The 21,920-nt window shown below is 40.3% G+C and overlaps 1 protein-coding gene across 14 annotated transcripts in view; it reads left to right on the top strand.

The window, feature by feature from the left end:
* Positions 1-21,920, top strand: part of LOC119657797 (cAMP-specific 3',5'-cyclic phosphodiesterase) — a 636,985-nt gene that overhangs the window by 557,226 nt on the left and 57,839 nt on the right. For 4 of the 14 annotated variants that reach the window (XM_038064889.1, XM_038064888.1, XM_038064887.1 and 1 more), the window contains one exon: positions 4,207-5,027. The exons of 9 other annotated variants lie outside the window; for them this stretch is intronic. In XM_038064889.1, the coding sequence (XP_037920817.1) occupies positions 4,387-5,027 (641 nt within the window). In that variant the 5' untranslated portion in view covers positions 4,207-4,386. Of the gene's footprint in view, positions 1-4,206; positions 5,028-17,238; positions 17,375-21,920 lie in introns of those variants that run through there. One more of the 14 variants, XM_038064895.1, reaches the window with a different exon arrangement.

Genomic DNA, 21,920 nt, shown 5'->3' with positions numbered 1-21,920 from the left:
ATTCGCAGCGGTGCGGCGTGTGGCGGCCCGTCGTTTTTACCGCTTCTATTAATTCCTCTTTATAGACAAACCCTGCGAAATTGAGAAGCAATTTGTAATTCCTTGAAATCACAGAAGGCATTATATAAGGGACCCCAGCACCTTTTTCAGAGCGAGTAGCAAGCCATTGATTTATTGCATTTGAGTTAACTAGTGTTATCGGAATTAAAGGTATTTGCACCCAGCTGGTACCTCATCCACACATCTGTTTCAGCTACTATGCTTCTTCCTTTTCTCAGTGTTGCTGAAAGCTTTACTATCTGTTTTAATACAAAAGAGATATGGCAAAGGCACCAGGGCAATCGCTGCGAGTTGGGAATTCCTATACCCTTAATTTTTCCGTTCCGGCACGCTATTTGTATGTTGAGGACGGATCATATCACTAAATTTCAGGGTACTTCTCGGATTTTATTAGTTTTTACATATAGTAAATCACTGAATTCTTTTAACCTACATATGTATGCACATAGAAATAACTGGAAAGGTTTCCTTTTCTTTATTTATTTATTTATTTATTTATTTATTTAATGAGGACAATACACAGAAAGCAAATTTCTTATTACATATTGTCCTCAGAGGGAGGAGCAAGTAAATGGCATATATTGCGCTTAAAGCTAGAGAGGGACATAGAGCCAAAGGAACCAAGCTGTAGGGCATTGTAGGACCGGCAAAACCTCGGGATCGGAGAGCGAAAGTAAATCTCGAGCTCGGCGAAGGGTACATCAAAAATGTCCACATTACGTGTGTTATGAGACGAGACGATACGGAAAGTAATATCCGAGTTGGCGGAGCAGTCCATCAGACCATTGCAGAGTGTGAAAAGAGTACACATATCAAGGAAGATACGGCGTTGCTGTAGGGAGGGGAGATTGAGGTGTGGAGTCGTGACGGATAATCAACCCGTGGAAGGTGGTTTTTATAAAAGAGGGACCGGGTGAATTTCCGTTGTACAGCTTCAAGAGCGCGGCCGTCACGGATGCGGTAGGAGGACCAGACTACACAGCAATATTCAAGGATGTTTTTGACAAGGGAATTGAAGAGTGTCGAGGAGGGTTGGATTGAGGTAAAGTCGGACGAGGAACGTAGGATAAAACCAGACATTTTGGAAGCTCTATTGATGATGTCAACGAAGTGGGAATTGAAACGAAGTTTATCGTCGAATATTACACCCAGGTCTTTGAAGGAGGTCAGTAGTGAAAAGGGTTGACCACTGAGAGAATAGGAAAAGGATGATGGGGAGGGTTTAAGGGAATAACGCATCCAGTGGCATTTGTTGACATTCACTGTTAGCTTGTTGACCGAACACCAACGGGCTAAATTATCCAGGTTGGATTGTAAGAGAGCACAGTCCAATGGAGACGAAACAGAGGCAAACAATTTAAGGTCGTCTGCGTAAAGCAAATACGGACAGGTGAGGATGGAGGCGAGGTCATTGATAAAAAACAGGAAGAGAAGGGGGCCAAGTGTAGAGCCTTGGGGAACACCAGAGGAAGGAGAGAAGGAACCAGATGAGTGACCATGAAAAGAAACTTTGCAGGAACGGTATGAGAGATAGGAGGAAAGCCAGGAGATGACTGAGGGAGGGAAGTCTAGCGAAGAAAGTTTAGAGAGGAGAATGTTATGGTCAACAGTGTCAAAGGCTTTGGAGAAATCAGTATAAACAGCATGTACCTCCTGCCGTGAATTCAAGCGTTTAGCAACAAAGTTGGTAAAGACCAGAAGATATGAAGCCGTTGATCTATGTTTCACGAAACCATGCTGCTCTTTGACAATGAGGTGACCGAAGTGCGCGGTCAACCAGTCGTTGAAGTATCTTTCCAGGATTTTGGAGCAAGAGGAGAGAAGAAAAATGGGGCGGTAGTTCACAGCAAGGGAAGCGTCTCCGCTCTTGAGGATAGGAATGTTGTAAATTATACACAGGGGGAGGGAAATGTGTTTTCTACAGTTAAGGAGGAAGAGATTAGGAAGCCCATCGGGGCCAGGTCCGACATTGGGGTCAAGGTTACCAATGAGGAACTCAACCAAGGAAGGCGTAAGGAGAGGAATCGCTAGTGATTCGGAGGAGTCTGTGGTTATGAAAGGTGTAGAGGGTGAAGGGCTCGAGGGAGAAAACACTGAAGAGAACTAGGTGCAGAGAAGGTCGCAGGATTGTTGTGGGGAGTTGGCAGTGGAGTCAGCGAAGCTGAGAGAAGAAGGGACAGATTGAGTTGGATTACGAGAGTTGCGAGCGTGAGACCAAAAGGGTTTTAAGTTACCGCGGGCAAGGGCGGGTTCGACGCTCAATGGGTACCTTTTATGCGCTTTTCTGACGATGGACTTCACAGTAGATCGTATAGCCTTAAAGTGAGCAAGGTCGGCGTCATTTTTAGAAGCCCGAAACTTCTTCCGCAGTGTATATTTCAAGCGAATGTTAATATGAAGTTCCGTTGTGAACCAAGTTGGATACGAACGTAGGCAGGGAGGGGAAGAAGGGACATAACAGGAGAGGAGATCAGAGAGGATATTGTAGAAGGTGTTAAGAGCTTGATCACACGATGAATTACTTAATATATGAACCCAGTTGAAAGACGCTAAAGCTGAGTTCAGACCGCTTTGCGGAAGTTGAACTTAGTGGGTTTACGCTTGGTTTTGGGTTTTGAACGAGGGAGCTCCGCTTTACATTCAACCGCGGGACGGTGAGCGTCGGTTTTTCCATACGGGGATGTGCCAGGAAATAAAGAGAGGTGGCGCTCGGGGAGGTTGGAAAGGAAGAGATCGAGAGTGCGGCCCAAGGAGTTTTTGGTGGTATTGAAATTCAGGGCAGAGCAAGTATACATAAAGGAAGAAAGTGGGAGGGAAGAGTGGGAGAGGTTGTTGGAAGGAATTGGAAGGCTAGGATGATTAGGTCAGTTGAGCATGGGGAGGTTGAAATCTCCACAAAGGAAGAAAGAGAAGGAAGGGAATCTGACAGTAAGGAGTTCAGACAAACTGTCAAACAATTCTTCATACAGGTGAGAAGGGCTAGCACAGGGGACATATACACAAGAAACAATGAACGGGAGGAAGTTGGGCGGGGAGACACGAAGAGCAACACAATCAAAAGGAAAGCCAGAGGAGGAGAAGACGAGTTCAGCGGGGAGTGAATCTTTTATAGAAATTAGGACTCCACCGTCAGTGGACTTACGAGAGCATCCCGGTCCCTGTCACAGCGGAAAGTGAAGTATCCTTCGGGGAGCTCGGAGTATAATATGGCATCGCCTAGCCAGGTTTCGGAGATACAGATGGCATGGTGTTGCTGAGCCAGCGCGGATAAATTGAAGGCCCCCAGCTTGGTTCTTAAACCTCTGACGTTCTCATAAAACAGAATAATGCAATGCATTGCATTATTATTTGCCCGCTAATTCCTAGGAAGTGGAGGAAAATTACAAAATATCTCGAATAGGTTGAAAAGGGTGTGTTTGCATCCTATAGACACCACAAAAAATCAATAGTAAATGGTCTTCACACACTCACTAGGTCCCGTGGCTTTAGGTTCAACAATTTTTGAGTTGATTCCATATGATTTTAGTATACACATTGTATGGAGTTTTTTACATAAAAGAAGTGGGACGAGGGCCCTCTATAAAGGTTTTTATGTTGCCTTGATTTACCTTTGCATTGTTCGAAGGTTTATCTATCTTTCACTTTACTTATCCCGTTAGCAACGCGCTGTAAGACTTTAATCGAAATCACATATGTATGCAAGTGCAAAAGTATATACTAGGTAGTGCTGACTAGTAACTCAAATTCAAACCCCGATTATATTGAACGCGATCTGTAAAATATGATCACTAGAATGAACTTTTATAAATGAAAAGAAAGCCAAACAGCTTTCATTTACTGAATTGGTAGCAAACAGCTATCACGAAATATAATATTGTACATGTATGAACTGCAAAAAACCGGAACCTAGCACTACTGAGGTTTACTAACAATATCTTCTCTTATTTCTGTGGCTACCGATAGAGTCTATATGACTAACCCCACAGCTATTTTGCCTAACGTTTAACTCAAACTTAATCAGTTTTATTACTTTCTACCGTGAACGTGGAACACGATAAAACATTTATTTGCACATACATATATTGGACCTAATCACGTGTGTACAACGCAATAAATCAACTAATCGACGTTTTCTGTGACGCTTAGGTAAATGCAAACGTAAACATACGCGTAAAAGTTGTTATTGGTAGGCCCACCCAGATTAAATGATAAAAGCTTAAATTGCACGGAAAACGTTCGTCAGCGAAGCAGAAATGAAAATAAACTAAATGTGCTGATAATGACCAAAAATAAGTGCGCGAATAAAAACTTTTGAATGGATGTGATATGATTGCAACGTTTTTTATCATATTCACATTTATTCGTTCAATACGTTGGACACGACGCCGCCCTTACCCCCATGTTGAGGGTTCACCTGAGCAACATCAAGAAGTCGCTTGCTCAGACCAGCAAGAAGCCTCCCTGTTTCACGAATCCGGGTTTAACGCTGCGTGCATCGACCCATTCCGCGGCCGCGATCGGCGCTTTGACCCCAGCGACCTTAACGAAGACGATCAGGTGGAGGCCGAGAACGAACCGGCTTCGGAGCTGGAGTACCACCGGGAGTTGTCCGATCAGTCCGAAAAGCGGGAGCCTGCCACGTCGAACAATTTGACCAATAACAATAACAGTTTCGCAGATTTAGTCTCGACACGCGGGAAGCAGTCGTCGTTTGGTCAAAGCTCGGTGTTTTCGCGGAGTGACTCGTCCGCAACCACCACTTCATCGAGTGGGGGCGGAACCTTTACGGGTGGTAAGCGACGCTCGACCGCCTCAACAATATCAACATCGGATGCCTTACCTATCGATCATCGACGCAGTTCAGCTGAAGGTGGGCGACCTAGTGGGCACAGGAGGTCTAGTGGACGAATTCGCCGATATCCAACGCGTATGACTATTGCCGGGGCGAGACGCAGGACCACTGGCAGGTACTCAGAAAGTGTTACTATCTAGTGAAGTTTCAGGTTTTTGAAAGACTCCTTTTCCACGCCTTTCTAAAAAATATTCATTATTTACTATGGTAGGTTTGTAATGCATCTAATTGTATGTTGGTTTAGAAATGAAATGAACAATTTTGGTTTAACAAATTCGAGCTGAAACTGATAAACATGTTATGCTTTCGTTTATGATATACTTTTTGTTCTTATATGTGCATATATGAATATTTAAACTCAAATTTGTCAATGCATATACATATTTGAGCAACAGGACAGTACACCAATTATCAATCTTTCTAGATTATAAAAGAGTTGGAGTCGCGATCTAATTTGAGAGATGAAACAAGTGGAGATATAAGCACATCGAATTGATTTTATTGTTTACTAGCTGACCCTGCGAACTTTGCTCCGCCTAAGAGGCAAAAACTAAGCAGATTTTTGATTTTATTAAGTTAATTTTTTTGTTTATCAAGTATTTGGTTGCACTCTTCAGTTAAGCACCTTGTGATACACGACATTTTTTGTTTTATAATCAGGCGCAAGAACAAACAACGCAGATGGTCTTCCGATCCATGAACATGCTGCATATAATTGACCATGTGAAAAACATTGATTTTCCAGATTCAGACCACAAACTTCCAAGGATTTACCTTGTGATTTGTTAATGGTCATGGCGAATGCAAAACGGATCAGAAATTGAAGTCTTTTAAACTCAAACGGCATATCGGTTGAGATCATCGGGATTCTCGGAATGAGAACTTCCTCACCTTCGAATTTTCCTTTGAGTATCGTCGCGTAAATCATATTGTTCATCAATTTACTTACCACCAAACACATACCATTGCAAAGTTTTGGTGGGTTTATGTTTCGAAGCATGATTACTACGGAGCCAACCTTTAGGCGTAAATTGTGCGGTGGCAAGCCACATCCAAGGAGTTTAAAATTGGAGTTGGTGGCTTTATCTTTATTGCTCAGAGAAATTTTCAGCAGATGTCATGTTTGTTTTCAGCTGGAGTTTCTTCACATAGCGCCATAGATTCGATGATTTGAGGCAAGTGTTTATTTCGTCGGCAGTCGTTGATCCTGGAATTACTGCGAGTGTTTGGCGGAAATCGCCAGACACTGAAATCATTGCGCCTTCAAAACATCTCGAGTCATTGCGTAGATCTTTCATTGTTCGGTTAAGTGCTTCTAATGCACGTTTTTGGGCTATCGTGCATTGGTCCCAGATGATGATTTTCGATGCTGATAAAACTCTGGCCATTGCGGAGTTTTTTGAAATATTACATTTCGGTTCATCAATAGTTTGAAGATTTAACGGCAATTTTAATGCTGAATGAACGGTACGGCATCCTTCTAACAATATGGCTGCTGTTCCAGAAGAAGCAACCGCAAGCGCAATGTCGGATCTCGCACGAACAGTCGCTAAACCTACTGATATGAGGAATGTGTTGCCAGTTCCACCAGGGGCATCCAGGAAATATAAACCACCATTTCCATCATCAATTGCCTTCATTAAGGTATCATAAACTTCCTTTTGTTGGGGATTCGACAGTGGTACACTCGTTTGAACTACTAAATCTAATCCCTGGTGATCATATTCACGTTCCCGTTTCAATTCTCGATTAAATGCGTCATTCCTTTCGCGATTTGGCGCTGGCATTCCTAGCCTAACCATTCCTAAGTGTCGCAACAACCGCAGTTAACAGAAGTCCTGGAAATTAAACATTGGCAATGGATTTTTGTCCGGATAGCTGAGTGGTTAGAGCACAAGGCTGTCGTACGGAAGGTCGCGGTTCAAATCTCACTGGTGGCAGTCGGATTTGTATCGTGATTTGATGTCGGATACCAATCGACTCAGCTGTGAATGAGTACCTGAGTCAAATCAGGGTAATAATCTCGGGCGAGTGCAATGCTGACCACATTGCCTCCTACAGTCTATTGTGGTGTACCGTTACGGTCTTGAATGAAGTGGTCTAACACACTTCAAGGCCATGATCCAATATGGATTGTTGCGCCGATGATTATTATTATAATATTATTCCTAACCTGACTAATAAACTACCGCACATAAGGCAACACATGTCTTCGATCAATAGTAAAGCCCGATTATGTATCTCCTCATTTATCTCAAGATCGGGATTTCTGGAACTGACACGTATTTGATGTCAAATATCTTCTGACATATTATCCTGGTATCTATGACCCAGGTTAAATGGGTTCGATGGAAAGCATGTCAAAATGATGATAGCAAACAATGTGCGTATCTGACTTGAAGATGCAGAAATAATGGCTTCAACGATTGTCGTATCCCAATGGGTATCGTTTTCTAGTAAATTGAGTCCTTCATATGCATATATTGGGGATATTGTACCATTAACAGTCCGTAGTGACTCAAATGACGTTGATCCACGCCCATTTACCAGTAACAACCGCAAATAGAAGCATTCATCATTCTTTGGATCAACTGTATACATATGACCAATAGCATCCATAGAACGCACATCCGGATAACTAGGGACCGTATCGCCTTGCTTTCGTCGTTGAAAATTCTTCGATGAAGCATTCCAAGTGTAATAACATGGCACCTCCCAGTAAAGCAAAGTTCGTGCAAACGGATCGCTTTGGCAGATCGCAAAAAAACTGGTCAATGTTGTCGCTGGAGGTGTTTCAGCACGTTGAACAACATTCCAAGCCGTGAAATATACTCGTTGACCATTCTCCAGATGCACCGCCAAATGCACAATAATAGGATGACGTTCGTGAATAGGTAATGCGAATATACGCCAAATCGCTCACATTGCAGTTCACATAACGACCAACTTGATAGCGCGCAATTTCATCGTTGGTATTGGAGGATTGGATGCCAAAAACGACATATCGCTGTCTTTCGTGACATAATTGCAAATGTATTTTATGGACTTTACTGAATTGCAATACTCAACGTTGCAATGTGTCTTGATCGTTTTGGAAATAAGTGGCGAATATGGAACAATCCAACTGTTGCCGACAACGAAATCCATTCTTTTCACTTTTGTTGTGGCAGTTCGACCGTTATCACCGGGTGATCGACGGCGATACTACTTGTTGATCTCTGTTATTCGCTCGACGATTTCGCATTGCCAACCGAGCCGTTTCACGGGCTGCCTCGCTTTGCTCTTGTGATTGAGAGGCACGAAGTCGAGCCATACTAACGCGGCGCTCTTCAGGGCAATTCCTTGTGCTTCTTCAGTCACTTAATGCGCAATGTTTCGTATCCTTCTTGCATTACGGCTTTGTCGGGAAAGATTCGATCGTCTTGGTCGCGGCATTGTTAATAATGATTCAAAGAGAATACAAATTACTGATGATTATATATTTCTGACAAAATTTATATTATCAAATTGTCTACTTAACCATAGACAAAATTACGTTTAGCTGTCAATTGCGTTTTGTTATTCCATGTCAGATGCGTCTTTGTTATACCACGTTTTATAGGGACTCCACGGAAGCACGGCCGAGCGGGATAAAAAGTATCCTATGTCCGTCTCCTGGTTGTAAGCTACCTCTCCACCAATTTTCAGCCAAATCGGTTCAGCCATTCTTGAGTTATAAATAGTGTACCTAACACCACTTTCTTTATATAGATTTGAGTGGACATTTGTCACATTAGAACTTAGCACAAGAATATCCACTTTCGCGTGATACTTACATTCAAAGTCTTGAATTTGCACAGAAACGACAACTTTCATCTACTACAACTTTGATAGTAATAGTGCGATTCCTCCTCATGCTCTATGCTATAGCCTGCATTGCTGCAAAATTTCGAGATTCTAGGTTGAAATTAAGGGGGGTTTTCAGGCAAATACTAAAAACTATAGTAATATAATATTATTAACTTTATTGGAAAAGATATCGGTATGGAGGGTAGTTCAGAGCCAAGGCTTCATATAATGACAGCCTCTTGATTTTTTCCAGATGTTCCGGTTGTGTACTTTCTGAGAATAGGTCCGTAAAACAAATGGTCATTTTCGACTCCCCGCACTATCCACCTTTCCAACAAATGTTGAAACTAAGACTGGCTTCGGAAAGTACTAACTGAGAGCTTTCATTTGATAAACCTCATGACTATATTTGGTGAAAAAAACTTAAACTCTCCTTTTGCTTGTATGGGGACACCCCTTAAGTTCGACGTAGAATGATGTAACTCACTGTATATGTGAGCATAATCAGTTCCTACCCTTCTAAAAAATTTGGTGTCAGTCGCTACAACAGTTTCTGAGAAAAGTGTTGGTGGCAGACAGAGTGACAGTAAACCGATTTTAATAAGGTTTTCTTTTACACAAAACCTCAGAAAAGTGACGAGGACGTGCCCATGAGATTACTGCTTATAACACTGAAGATTTTTTATTTTTAATGGTTTTATAATTTTTTTTGACGAATTCCGAAAATTCCTCTGAGCTTTGTATTTGGCTTGTGCTACACGATGATAGCTGTAATTAAAAGAATCAAGAATAACGCTAAACCACGGCATGTAAGCTTAAAAGTTGGCTGTTAAGTGCTGCAGCCCTACGAGTTCGAGCCCCTCATGTAGTTGATCGATTACTTTCGACCAAAAACGTAGGCTTCAACTATGTAATTGAAACGTGTCGTGGTGAGGGATGTAATCAGTAGAATTGTCGAGAGAGACTATGTTCCTTTGGCTGGGAAATCACGCTATGACTTTGACGTGATCTTGCTCTATTGTGCATTCTTTCACGAGCTTGGTAATGCCGTGTCCCTTGAGCGTTACTTCGTTGTAGTAGACAATTTTAATTTTGTTCGTGTAAATTTACTGCACCGTGAGTAGTATCAGACTAAAATGAATGGCTCAACACACTTTATGCATTAGGAGGTACATACAAATGGGAGTGCACGTGCGTTCATATATCCTTATAAAAGAAATATGCAGAAAATGTTATCCTTGAATTGCCGAGCCTCCGATTCCCAACTTGTTAACTAATAAATTTTGACAAAGACAAAAATGATGAGCATCAGGAAGTTTCTTTGCTCTCTCAATTCCTCAATTTCCTCATATAGTTGCACACGGTATGGATACTAGTCACTGTTATTGATACTGCGTGAATGCACCGCTAACAACTATCTGTTTTTCTATCCGTCTGTCTGTCACAGCTGATTTACTCGTAAACGGCTAAACAGATTGTCACGAAATTTGATGAAAATATGTGATCTGTGTGTCCCTTTACATGCAGCGAGTGGCGCTATTTTGTGTTGAGTTTGGGGGGCTTTCCTATACATGCGAAAGGGGGGTGTAAATTTGTTTTTCACAGAGTATGGTCATGTGGGGTATCTAATGGAAGGGGTCGATTAGTACTTTTCGAAACTGATCTTATTTATGATATTAGATGAAACATAGGAAAGCGAAGGTACAATATGTGCGCCACAAAAAGTCAAACAGGTATTGTTCTCAGAACCTCTCCAACCGTAAAATCTTAGAAAAATTTACGGTGATGCATCTATACGAAATCCAGGCGTCAAAATACATCACGTTCCGATACCTGGAAAAATAAAGTTAATAATAGTATATTCCACGTTTTGGAAATTTACACGAAAACCCCCTTTAAGTTCATCAGAAATACAAAATTTGGCAGCAGTGTAGCCGATAATGTAGGACATAAGTCTGGAATTATGCAGGATAGCAATCCTATTATTATTAACAAAGTTATTGGAAGTCAAATTATTGCATTTCATATAAATTTGTTGCATTCTAGGATGTGTGTGACGTCACCGTCATATGTATAAAGTGAAATTATATGAACGGCGGGGTCTATGGAGACACTTTGACTTTTCTTTTCTGGGTTTTTGTTAGTTATTTGAATATCAGATCAATTACTGGAGGTGGACGCGTGTGTACGTGCACAGAATAAAGTAGAAATGCGTGAAGATGCTTTCGAACAATTTTGTGCACAATATTTATGTCTTTAATATATGGTATATGCATGTACATATGCATATCGTGTGTGGCAATATATGAGGAAATATTTTGAACTCGTATATGGATGAATGGATGGAAAAGGCTTCATCTAGCTTCCCACATAAGATGAACACAGAGCTTTTATACCTGAAGCGCGACTTTCCGGTATTCTGACTTGTTTTTCATTATTTCGCATGGGACAAAAACGTTTTTGATGGTGGGTTTTACATAAAAACATGAACATAGTCGATAGTCTCACCATTGTGATGGATGACCGTATTTACTGCTTGAAAGATTTGTGGAATACGTCGGTCACGTCCCCAAAACAGGGCTAGACGTTTCTGTAGCACTTAATACATTCAGTGCTGGTCATTTTTGATGATATGGAGGCTTGTATCATCCTGAATGAAGAGAACGCCCCCAATACCATGCAATTGCTCCACAAAAGTTGCGCTTTGTGAAGAATTTTAGTCCTATTCTCAAGTCGCGTTAGTAACAATTGAAGCCATTCAGGCCGACGAAATTTAATTTCTTTTCGTCACTGAACACTATCTACCATGAAATATACTTTAAACTGATTTTCTTTTATTTTCATGAGCGAAACGTCGTTGTATTTCCGATCCATGTTATTGCGGACTGCAAGTTTGTACTTTTTTTTCCAACTTTAGCTTGATGCAGACATAATTTTGGACCCTTTGGTTGAACCCTTTGTAGTCCTTAACACCGTTGGAGTAGAACATCATTAGCGCTTTTATTGAATTGGATGCCTTAAACAAACTTATTAAGAAACGTTAATGATTTGATGGGCGATAAAATCCAGATTACAGTAAACTCTTGATAATCTGACAGTTATGGGACCAAAGATCTCAGACACGATAACCAGAAGTGTCCACACTATCGAAATTGTTTTTTTTTTTCGGAAATGTTTTGTGAGCAGTAAATAACCTAAAATATGAAAATTTGTACAAAATAATAGAGTAATTTGGAAATAAAATATTCAATTTCGTTTCTAAAAATATATGTTAATTAGGTATGTAAGTGTGTACTTTTATTGATCTTTATTATTTAAAAAGCATTTTATTGTGTTTTGCTTTTTTCTGCTGAGGGTCATTGCATGCCTTTGTATCTGCTTTCAAAATAAAATTTGATCAAAGTCGATACTGCATCATCATAACTATCGGTAAAAGTTTTTCCCTCCGCGGTGTCCAGGATTATATCTTCTACGGTTTCAGTAACTTTTTTCATTTTCTCTACGTCTGCTAAATTAGCAGTGATATCATCGAAAATCGACCCTTGTATACATTGAATTGATTCTGGTGCTATTTTCACGTTGTTGCAAATTTAAAGATCAGCATTTAAAACCGGCAAAAATTAATTGTTGGATTCTTCGCCTTCTTTTGAAAAAAGCGGTAAATTCACTCAGCGGAAAACTCCCGGAAGTTGCCTTGAGGGGAGGGCGCCTGGGAATACCAGACGTGTCGGATTACAAAACGTTGGATTATTGAGAGTCTACGGTAGTTCACATTGTGCCCTTACCGACAAACCTTTAGCGCATCTTGTGTGCTTCTTGCTATAATAAGAAATTTGATTTTTTCAATGATTCAGAATGAAAGATTTGGCGCACAACCTGCCTTATTTCGTATCTATCGTATCAAATTCTTCTAATCTCCTTCAAAATTTATAAAAAGCGTTTTTTGCAATGTTGAATAACATAAAAGTGACGACGCTGTTGACAAAGTTTATTATCATGTCAAAATCGTAAGAACTGAGGTGGTCACAAAATTTTAAAGCGGCACTGCAGATCAAGTACTTCATCATACTTAGGCAAGAAAGAAAAATTAAGATATATAATCAATGAATATCTACAGAAGTTTCAATAATCAAACTTATTTTTTAAATCAAAGAAAATTAAGTAAGTAACCCGGAAAATGACCAGGGATGGAGCAGTCCAGGGTGCTTATTGGGGGATACGAACCCATGCGCACAAAGGATTGCTTAAACCTCACCAAAAAGAACCTTCGAATCATAGTGGGAATTCTCACTGGTCATTGTCGGCTGAACTACCACCTAGGGAAGCTAGGGATATCTACGGACATTGCCTGCAGATTCTGTGAGGAGGAGGACGAAACCTCTATGCACGTCCTGGGACAGTGTCCGGCACTTGTGCAAAGTAGGTCGATACATCTGGGAGAACACTTAATACCAGATGCAAAGCTGAAACTTCTGGAAGTGGGGAACATACTAAAGTTCCTAACGGTTACAAGCCTGCTTGAGATACTATGATCAACAGGTACACTATAACCAGTAAAAGGGACACAATAGTTCTTCAAGGACGCGGTGCGACTTTCCCTTAACAGAATAATAATAACCCGGAAAATTCGAATGTTTTTAACTTTTTCATTTGTTTTGAAGGACGAAACTTATTTTTCATTTTAAAGCATCTTGGCAAACCCCGACAGATTACTCTTCACATGATTTGGACAAAACATGTTGAATATTTACGTAAAAGTTGATTTTTCGTATGTGACAAAAATTGTTTGTCCACGTTAAAAAGTAGATTCATGAAAATCGAAAAAAAGAAAGATATTTAATGAATTTAAGAAGCGGTTTCACTATAAACATAGCTTTTTCAGTTCTTCAACTGCCTTGTACTGTTTATTGTTTTCGTAAATTTTGCGCACAAGGTTTCCCCAGATAGTTCGGCGAGAAGTTAAGTAAATGTCATCAGCGTAGTCGATTTGCTGGAGGAAAGATATTATTGTCAATTGAATCCCTCCTATGGAATGCTCGTCCAATGTAGAGCGTACGGTTGAACGGCAATCTAAACACTGCACCCTGCTCGACAATGCTGGGGCGATTGTTAATGTATAGGAGGATCCAAAGGCAGAAATGAGCCTGCTACCTTTTGATTAGAATTTCGAAATATTTTTTGATGGATTCCAGGATTATTTTACCGCGAAAATTCTCCTCCTATTGTTGCACTCAAAACAGGATTTTTCTTCAAGGTATTAACGATCATCCGGTTTTCCACTTCATGCGAAAGGTCGCAGAAAAAACAAGAGTGTTTGGGAAAAATGGAATTCCTAGAAGGAGTATTAGTATTTTTAACTTGTAAAGGATAAATTTCTATCTCTCTTCAAATGTTTTCTTTCCCTGCTGTATAACAAATATAAGCCTTGAAGTACGTCTCACTGTGATATCCCCTCACATGAAGTCTAATAATGTTATTTTACTGTATTTTATGAATTTACTTTTTCTAGTTCGTCTTAGGAGTACAAAATTGTGAAAATATTGAGTTTCTGACATCATGTGTCATATTGTGGTGGTGGTGGAAGCTCTGCTATTACTAATGAAGTTATGATGGGTCAAAGTTGGCTTGTTCGTTTGAATTTGCTTTAATTTTCCGAAATTCAAAGTCATTGGAAAGTTGCAGCAGTGGGAAGCACTCAGTGCGTACACGTGAACTTTCAAATGCGTTTTTCTCAAAATTTATTTTTTAACCTGGTGCCCATCATTGTTCGAAATGGATTTAAAAAAAATTTAATGGAATATTCAGTACATCCGTTGCCTAAACAAATAGTAGCAAAAATACCTGCGATTTTTAGAATTTTTAAAGGTCTCTGAAAAATTCATATTTAATTATTTTATACCTGTAGATTAAAATGCAATTTGATTTTCTGATTTCCGATAAATCAGTCTGGCAAAAGGCACCGTTTGTGTATCTGAGTGTAATTACGTGGTATTTCTAGGGATTAAATTATTTGAAATAATAAAAACTTATTTATCCTATTCGCTAGGGTTAATTTATTGATATTTCGTGAATCACCTGTTCCCTTCATCAGCGCTAACAACTCTTGTTAAGTCATCGTAATATAGTACATCAACGAAACGAAAAGATTGTTATCTTATTAGGGACAACCCTATTGTATTTGTTTACAGATATCGATATTTCGTGGGACAGTTGCTCCCTTCCCCAGTGCTTACAATCTATATTAAAGAACTCTGGCATAATTTTTATTTGAAAAATTGTCCGGAAACTAAAATTGCCAGGTTTTTAAGTAATTAGAGATTTGTCCTGATTTTTTTTAAATTAGGCTGAAGAGCCTTCCCAAGACCATCCTATTTTCCTTTGGTAATCTGGAGATTTCGAGACTTTCTAGGATGTCAAATGATGGTATTTTTCTTACCATGTGCAGCATCTCGTAATTATCTATGGTGATGTTATGGTTCCTGCTTACTATGCACTTGGCTATTGACGATTTTATTTCGTTCTCTGCTCGTCCTGTCTTCAATACAATCCGCGCTTCTGTCGTATGATCCTGGTGGCCGCTAGTATTTTACCTCGCATTCCGGACAATCGACTTTGTAGATCCCACTCCTCTCATTCTTTTATAGGCAAATTTTTAGGGAACCTAGTTTTTGTCTTAGCTGTTGTTTCCTGCTTGTAGGTTTGTTTTTTCCTCTTTCTGTGCAGTTGCCTTTCCTTTCGTCTCATTAGATGCTTATCTGTTTTTTCCTGGGCGGTTTTTCTGTGGATGTCATCTCACGAACCATTCCGATAACCTCTAACTCTATGTAAACTACTAGCAACCTTTCTAGAATCCTGCCGAAGTAAAATTTATTTATTAATCTATTTCACGCATTGGATGGCATTAGAAGACATGACAGTTTATATTCAGTTAATTGGTCAGTAGACTGACATACACCTCATGATCAAAAGTGACTTTTCAGCGTTATACCGAGCTTAGTTACTGTTTCTTAATAGAATTAGATTCACGGTTGACTGATCTGTTTTTTTTTTATATTTCAGTCGTTGTCGATAGATTTAGTTTATTTTTTATTGAAAATAGTATTTGATCGAAGAACTTAAAAAAGATCAATTTTTCACAAAAGGGTGAACAGTCAAAATAATTTTTCGAACTTTTTTCTAAAAAACGGTCGTTTGAGCATTCTTATAAATTGAATAAGCCTGACAAGTTTTGAAAATATCGCTTTAATAGTTTTCGAGTAATTTGGTGACCGGTTTTAAACATGCCATTTGTACAAAAACGAGGTTAAAGTTCTTCACTTCAAAGATCTCCTTCAAAGATCATATTTCATTCGGATCGACTTAAAATTACAAGGACGTGTTCTTAGATAGTTATACTTAATCCATGAAGTCTCGATTTTAAAATCACGCTATTTCCACGAATCAATATTACAATGATCAGTACCAACCTGCTTATGTAGGAGATGGTAAAATTCAACCACTTTCATTGGACGATCCCCTCAGTTTTCCGTGATTTTAAGTAGTCTTATTTCTGTTTGCTGAAATCCTACAGTGTTGTGATGCATCGCAGATTAAACTACGCTGCAAACAGAGTCAATTTCTCCACACGATAAAGTGCAAGTGCCCTGATGCGAAGAAAAGTTAGCAAACCTTCTGGAGCCTTTTCTAATGAAGTAGCAATACGTGGAGTCGAGTATTATGAGAGTACATACACCTGTTAAACGGAGAAAATCTACACCATCTTATCTGTTTCCCAGCAAACTAACATTTGCTTCAAGATCGTTAATCCCTGAATATTATATAGTCTGACCTGCAGTTTTCGTGATCATAACGGCGAATGATTCAGTGAAAATCTGATTGTCTTGACTGAATTAAAACATGTCAACAACAGAAACAGTGAATATAACCGAGGCCATCTATTCTGTCCACGCTCTCAATTTGAATTCTATAAATACAGTCAAGATAAGTATGTATGTATGTTTTTATATATTTTTTTAGTTCCCTCGTCGAATGGCTCAACCATTGCTAATCCTAAGACCATGTGAGCTTCCAACTTTTGGCTAGATTCATTCATATGAGGAAGCCTAAAAATTCGTACCCAATACATGATGCTGGCCACGTTTTCATATGTTATAAAATATTTTTTGTATTCTTGCCAGCATGGGGCCAGATTCTCAAGAAAGGTGACGAATGTAGTTCACGAGAATGCTTTTCTGGATATTAACGCATCTTCTGATGTAGACTTTCCGTTAAGACGAAAAATGTATAGAAACCTGGTTGTCGTGGGTCAATTTTCTTTTGGTAATCAGTTTTCGTTAAAATGACTTATAAAATAAAGGATCGCGGAAAATCATCACAGGACGTTAGTATTCAATGGTTTTTCTAAGCGTTGGAAATTTGGCATGAATTGCAATCGCGTGGTGCAGTGGATAATTTTGATTAGTGAAAAGTTTAACTTTTGTTACAGAGAGTAGATTCCTTGTTGTTGAAATGCCCTCAAGTACAGACTCATTGTGATCGGAATGTGATAGATCGGATCATAGCGTTATTTAAACGTTTGCCGGGTAGAGCCTTGAAAAATATTCCTCAAGTGAAGAAGGATATAGTCGTTAAATGGTATGCGTATATGATTTTTTATTTTATTATTATATTTTCTAAGAAACAATTTATGTGGTCGACATTTATTCACGTCTTCATCATTACACCAATAGCTTAGAACAAGAACATTGGGACAGCAGACGTTGAAAACAAATAAACCGGTGCCGTGCTTCCCCGTAAAGTCTCTTTGTGAAAAAAATGTTACCTTTTCGAATAGATAGTTCTAGTTTTTTTCACCAGTTATTATTACAAAAATGAAGATAACGCTTTACATGGATCTACTAATGGGAATTTCTGAACTGTTGCTTATAATTGACAATTATCAATAATTTTTTTAGCACGAAGAATTTGCGTGTGGGTATTCTGATGAATCATGCAAAGGAATAACATCCGAAACCTAAGCCATGGCGGGCTTCATTTTTTCAACCTACTCAAATCTTTCATTAATTGAAAATAAGTCGGAATACCAGAAGCTGGATGCTTCGGGTATAAGGGTTTTGTGTTCATCCTTTATGAAAAACTTTCTATGCATATTTTTCTGAGCAAGAAACGTGTTTCACTTTTTGGATCACACATTTTGAGCTTTCAATCGCCTGTGTTTCACCCAATATCAGAAATAAGGTCATTTTCGGAAAGTACTATTTGATACTCTACATGACCATATTCGGTAAAAGAAATCCTTCCTCTACCTCTTTTTTAAATACCTCCAAAATTCTATTTTGCAAACAATCCGGTTAGTTCGGTAGTTGAGGCCATAGCTACATGTGTTCTAAACAAAAATTCATTTACATTTTCCTCTTTGGGTTCACGGCTTGGTCGAAAACGCAGGAGAAATTGGATGAAGTCTCAAAAAAGGGCAGCTTCAAGTTCAAATACAATCCTGTGTGGAACACGAACCACAACGGGATAAAATAAAAAAATTAAGAAAAAACACAAATCAATGTTATTTCATTTCATAATTTTAAAACGAGTGTGAAAAGTGCCTTTAAACTCAGCGGAAAACGGAAATGTGTGGGGGTACTTAGAAGAAATTTTTTTTAATCATTATTAATCGTGGTGATCGTCTAGCTGGTTGACCGCCAGCCTCTCACTCTCGTTGCCCCGGGTTCAAATCCTGACTCGTCATAGATATTTGTGTTGATCCTTATACTGTTCCGCTACTGTAGGTTTATTAAGTGTCATATTTTTCAGTACTTATAAATGATAACTCGTGCATGGCGCTTTAAACTGCTTAAGGGCCAATCGGCCATTTATTGGTTAATTTCCGCTGGTTTTCACAGTTTATCTTGAAATTCGTATCATTTGCCAGTGTGAGTTTTTTGGCACTATTTACGAAAAACGCTATGACGGTGTAACGGTAAAAGACAGAGTGATCATTCCATGGAACAATTTTCCTCTGACGACTGGTGCTATCCACTATTAAAATTTATACCACGGTGAGTGGAGCATCCTGTATATATCAATTTGTCAATATTTGTTTTTTAATTCTAGTTTGTCAATATTTATAATAATATATAATAACATATCTTTCATTAATTATGACGTATCCTCAGTATTCAATGTTGCCTTGATGATCTGCATCGATATGAACACCTCTACAATAATATAACAACATTCAATGATATTCAAAAACAAGTCGGAATGTCGGAACCGAACGCTTCCACGCACATTTTTCCATTCGTACATAGCTGAAAATGTTCCTTGATATGTGATATAGGCCATAACATAAAGCATGATTCTACCAAGTTTGGTGGAAATCGCACTATCTTCTTTTTCTTCAGCCTTTGTCCCGTTCACAAGCGGGGTCGGCTCGTCGTGATCGGCTTCGCCATTTGGCTCTATCGAATGCCTGATCTGGGTGCAATCTCGAGGCTTTCAAATCCCCATCCAGCGTATCAAGCCACCGTTGCTTAGGTCTGCCTTTTGGTCGTTTACCATCGACTTCGATGTTCAGACCAATCTTTGCAAGTGAATTCTCGTTTGCACGAATTGCGTGACCATACCATCGAAGACGCCTCTCTCGCAACTTTTCCACGATCGGTGCAACCCCATAACGATCGCGGATATCCTCCTTTCGGATGTGATCTAAACGTGTGACGCCACTAGTCCAACGTAGCATCTTCGTCTCCATTACCGCGAGACGCCGTTCATTGTCTTTTATGGTCGGCCAACACTCAGAACCATAGAGAGCGACTGGACGGACAACATTGCGGTAAATTTTAGATTTCAGACGTTCATTGATACGTCGATCACAAAGGACACCAGTTGTGGAACGCCACTTCATCCAGGTTGCGTTAATGCGTGAAGCAATTTCATAACGCAGCTCTCCATTGGCTGATAGCGTTGACCCGAGGTATTTAAATCGCTCAGATCTGGGCAGATCACTGCCGCTGACAGTGATTGTGCCTGTTTCATGGGGATCGGTCGTCAAAAATTCAGTTTTGTTTAAATTCAATCTGAGACCGTGTTGCATGAGGCGATCATTCCATTTTTCAACAAGTTGCTCGAGATCATTTTTGCTATCAGATGCTAGGAAAACATCATCTGCATAAAGCAGTGTGTAGGGCGCTGGACGTTGGATATCCCGTGTGACGGTGTCCATAACAAGGACAAAGAGGAGTGGTGAGAGGGCACTTCCTTGATGAACTCCAACAGAGTCACGAAGCGGTTTTGATACACCCGCCATACTTCGAACTTTACTTTTCGGATCGTGGTAGAGCAATTGAACCCAGCGTACGAGTTCTTCTGGCACGAAGTGTTGTCGTAAAGCATACCAGATGAGTTCGTGTGGTACACGGTCAAACGCTTTCTCTAGATCCAGAAAGGCAATGTAAAGAGGGCGATGCTTCTCACGGTGTTTCTCCATGAGTAACCGCGCAGCGTGTATTGCGTCAGTAGTTCCGCAGTTCTTGACAAATCCGGCTTGATTCACGGTTATTTCAACGATTTCGCGAATACGGTTGTCAAGAATGCGTTCGAAAGTCTTCATGGTATGGGAAAGTAACCGGATCGGACGGTAATTTGAACATTCTGCTGGACTACCTTTCTTTTTCCATATTGGAACAGTGGTACTTTCTTGCCAGTCAGATGGTGTTCTTCCTTCCTGAATAACCCCGTTAAAGAATTCACTCAGCCACGGTGTTGGGTCCCAGCTCTTTGCTTTCCAGAGCTCAGATGCGATGTCGTCAGGTCCTGTTGCTTTCCCCGATTTCATTTGTTTTATTGCCTCCTCGACTTCAGTTGCGCTGACTGGTGGAACTGCTCCAAACGTCGGCAATGATTGTGGAAGTGGAGGATGAGCAAATTCTTCAGTTGAAATCTGCTCGAAGTATTCTCGCCATCTATCCGTCGCGGCTCGACGATCAGTAAGCAAAGTACCGTTCTTGTCATTAACACAACAGAAGTGTTCGATATCCTGTGTGCGTTCATCACGGCTTTTAGCAAGTCGGTATAGATCTCTCTCGCCATCCTGAGTGTCCAGTTTATCGTAAAGATTTTTGAAATGGTTCGCTCGGGTGACAGCGACCGCTTTCTTTGCTTCCCGGTTGGCATTCTTATAAATTTGCCAATTAGCAGGCGTTTTATCGTCGAGAAATTTGTGGTAGAGGCGTTTCTTTTCACGGACCTTCATTTCAACATCATCATTCCAAAGCCAAGTATCTCGGTTGATGTACCGCTTACCAGGCTTGGTGACCCCGAGGGTTGCAGAGGCCGCTTTGTGGATCGTGTCTTTCATTTGGTTCCATGATTCTTCCACATTCGTAATGGTTGGCAATCGTATGAGTGAGACCGTTTCTTCGTTCTTCTCACCAAATCGCTACCATTTAATGCGCGGCGGGCCAGTGCGTTCCTCACGCCGTTTTATCGGTGGCTTAATTCGCAGGACAGCAATCAACGGCCGATGTTGAAGTGCGATGGTCTCATAGGGAACGACTTTGCAATCAATGACAGTGGTAAAATGTTGACGTCTTATGAGAATATAGTCGATTTGCGTTTTATTGTTCCCACTATAAAATGTGGGAAGATGAGACAATCGTTTGATGAACCATGTATTCATAAGTACAAGGTCATGGGTGTCCGCAAAATCGATTATACGCTCGCCACCTTCGTTGCGCGCTCCGAACCTCTTTCCCCCATGGCACCTGTTACCGTCTGCCTTTTCACCCACATGACCATTAAGGTCGCCGGCAATGATTATGTAATCGTCAGCAGGCACGTGACAAGTCTTTTCATCGAGAAGTTGCCAGAAGGCATCTTTCTCGGCATCAGGTCAGCCTGTCTGTGGTGCATACGCGGTGAAGAAGTGAATAGTGCGATCAGCTGATATAATGGTGAGCTTCATCAGCCGATCATCAAATCGTTCGACTTCTTTAATGGCATCACGGAAACCCTCTGAGATGGCAATGCCAACACCATATTGAGTGTGTGGGTTACCAAAATAAAGAAGTTTGTAGCCATTTTTACCGCGTTCGCGTTCAATGTCGCAGCTTTTGGAACCAGACCATCGGGTTTCTTGCAGAGCGCAGATGTCAATGCACCTTTTCCGAAGGGCTCTTGCGAGTTC

The sequence above is a fragment of the Hermetia illucens genome, chromosome 5, assembly GCF_905115235.1.
Source record: "Hermetia illucens chromosome 5, iHerIll2.2.curated.20191125, whole genome shotgun sequence".
Taxonomy (NCBI): domain Eukaryota; kingdom Metazoa; phylum Arthropoda; class Insecta; order Diptera; family Stratiomyidae; genus Hermetia; species Hermetia illucens.
The sequence above is the reverse complement of the archived record's forward strand: the minus strand, read 5'-3'. Positions and strand labels throughout refer to the sequence as shown.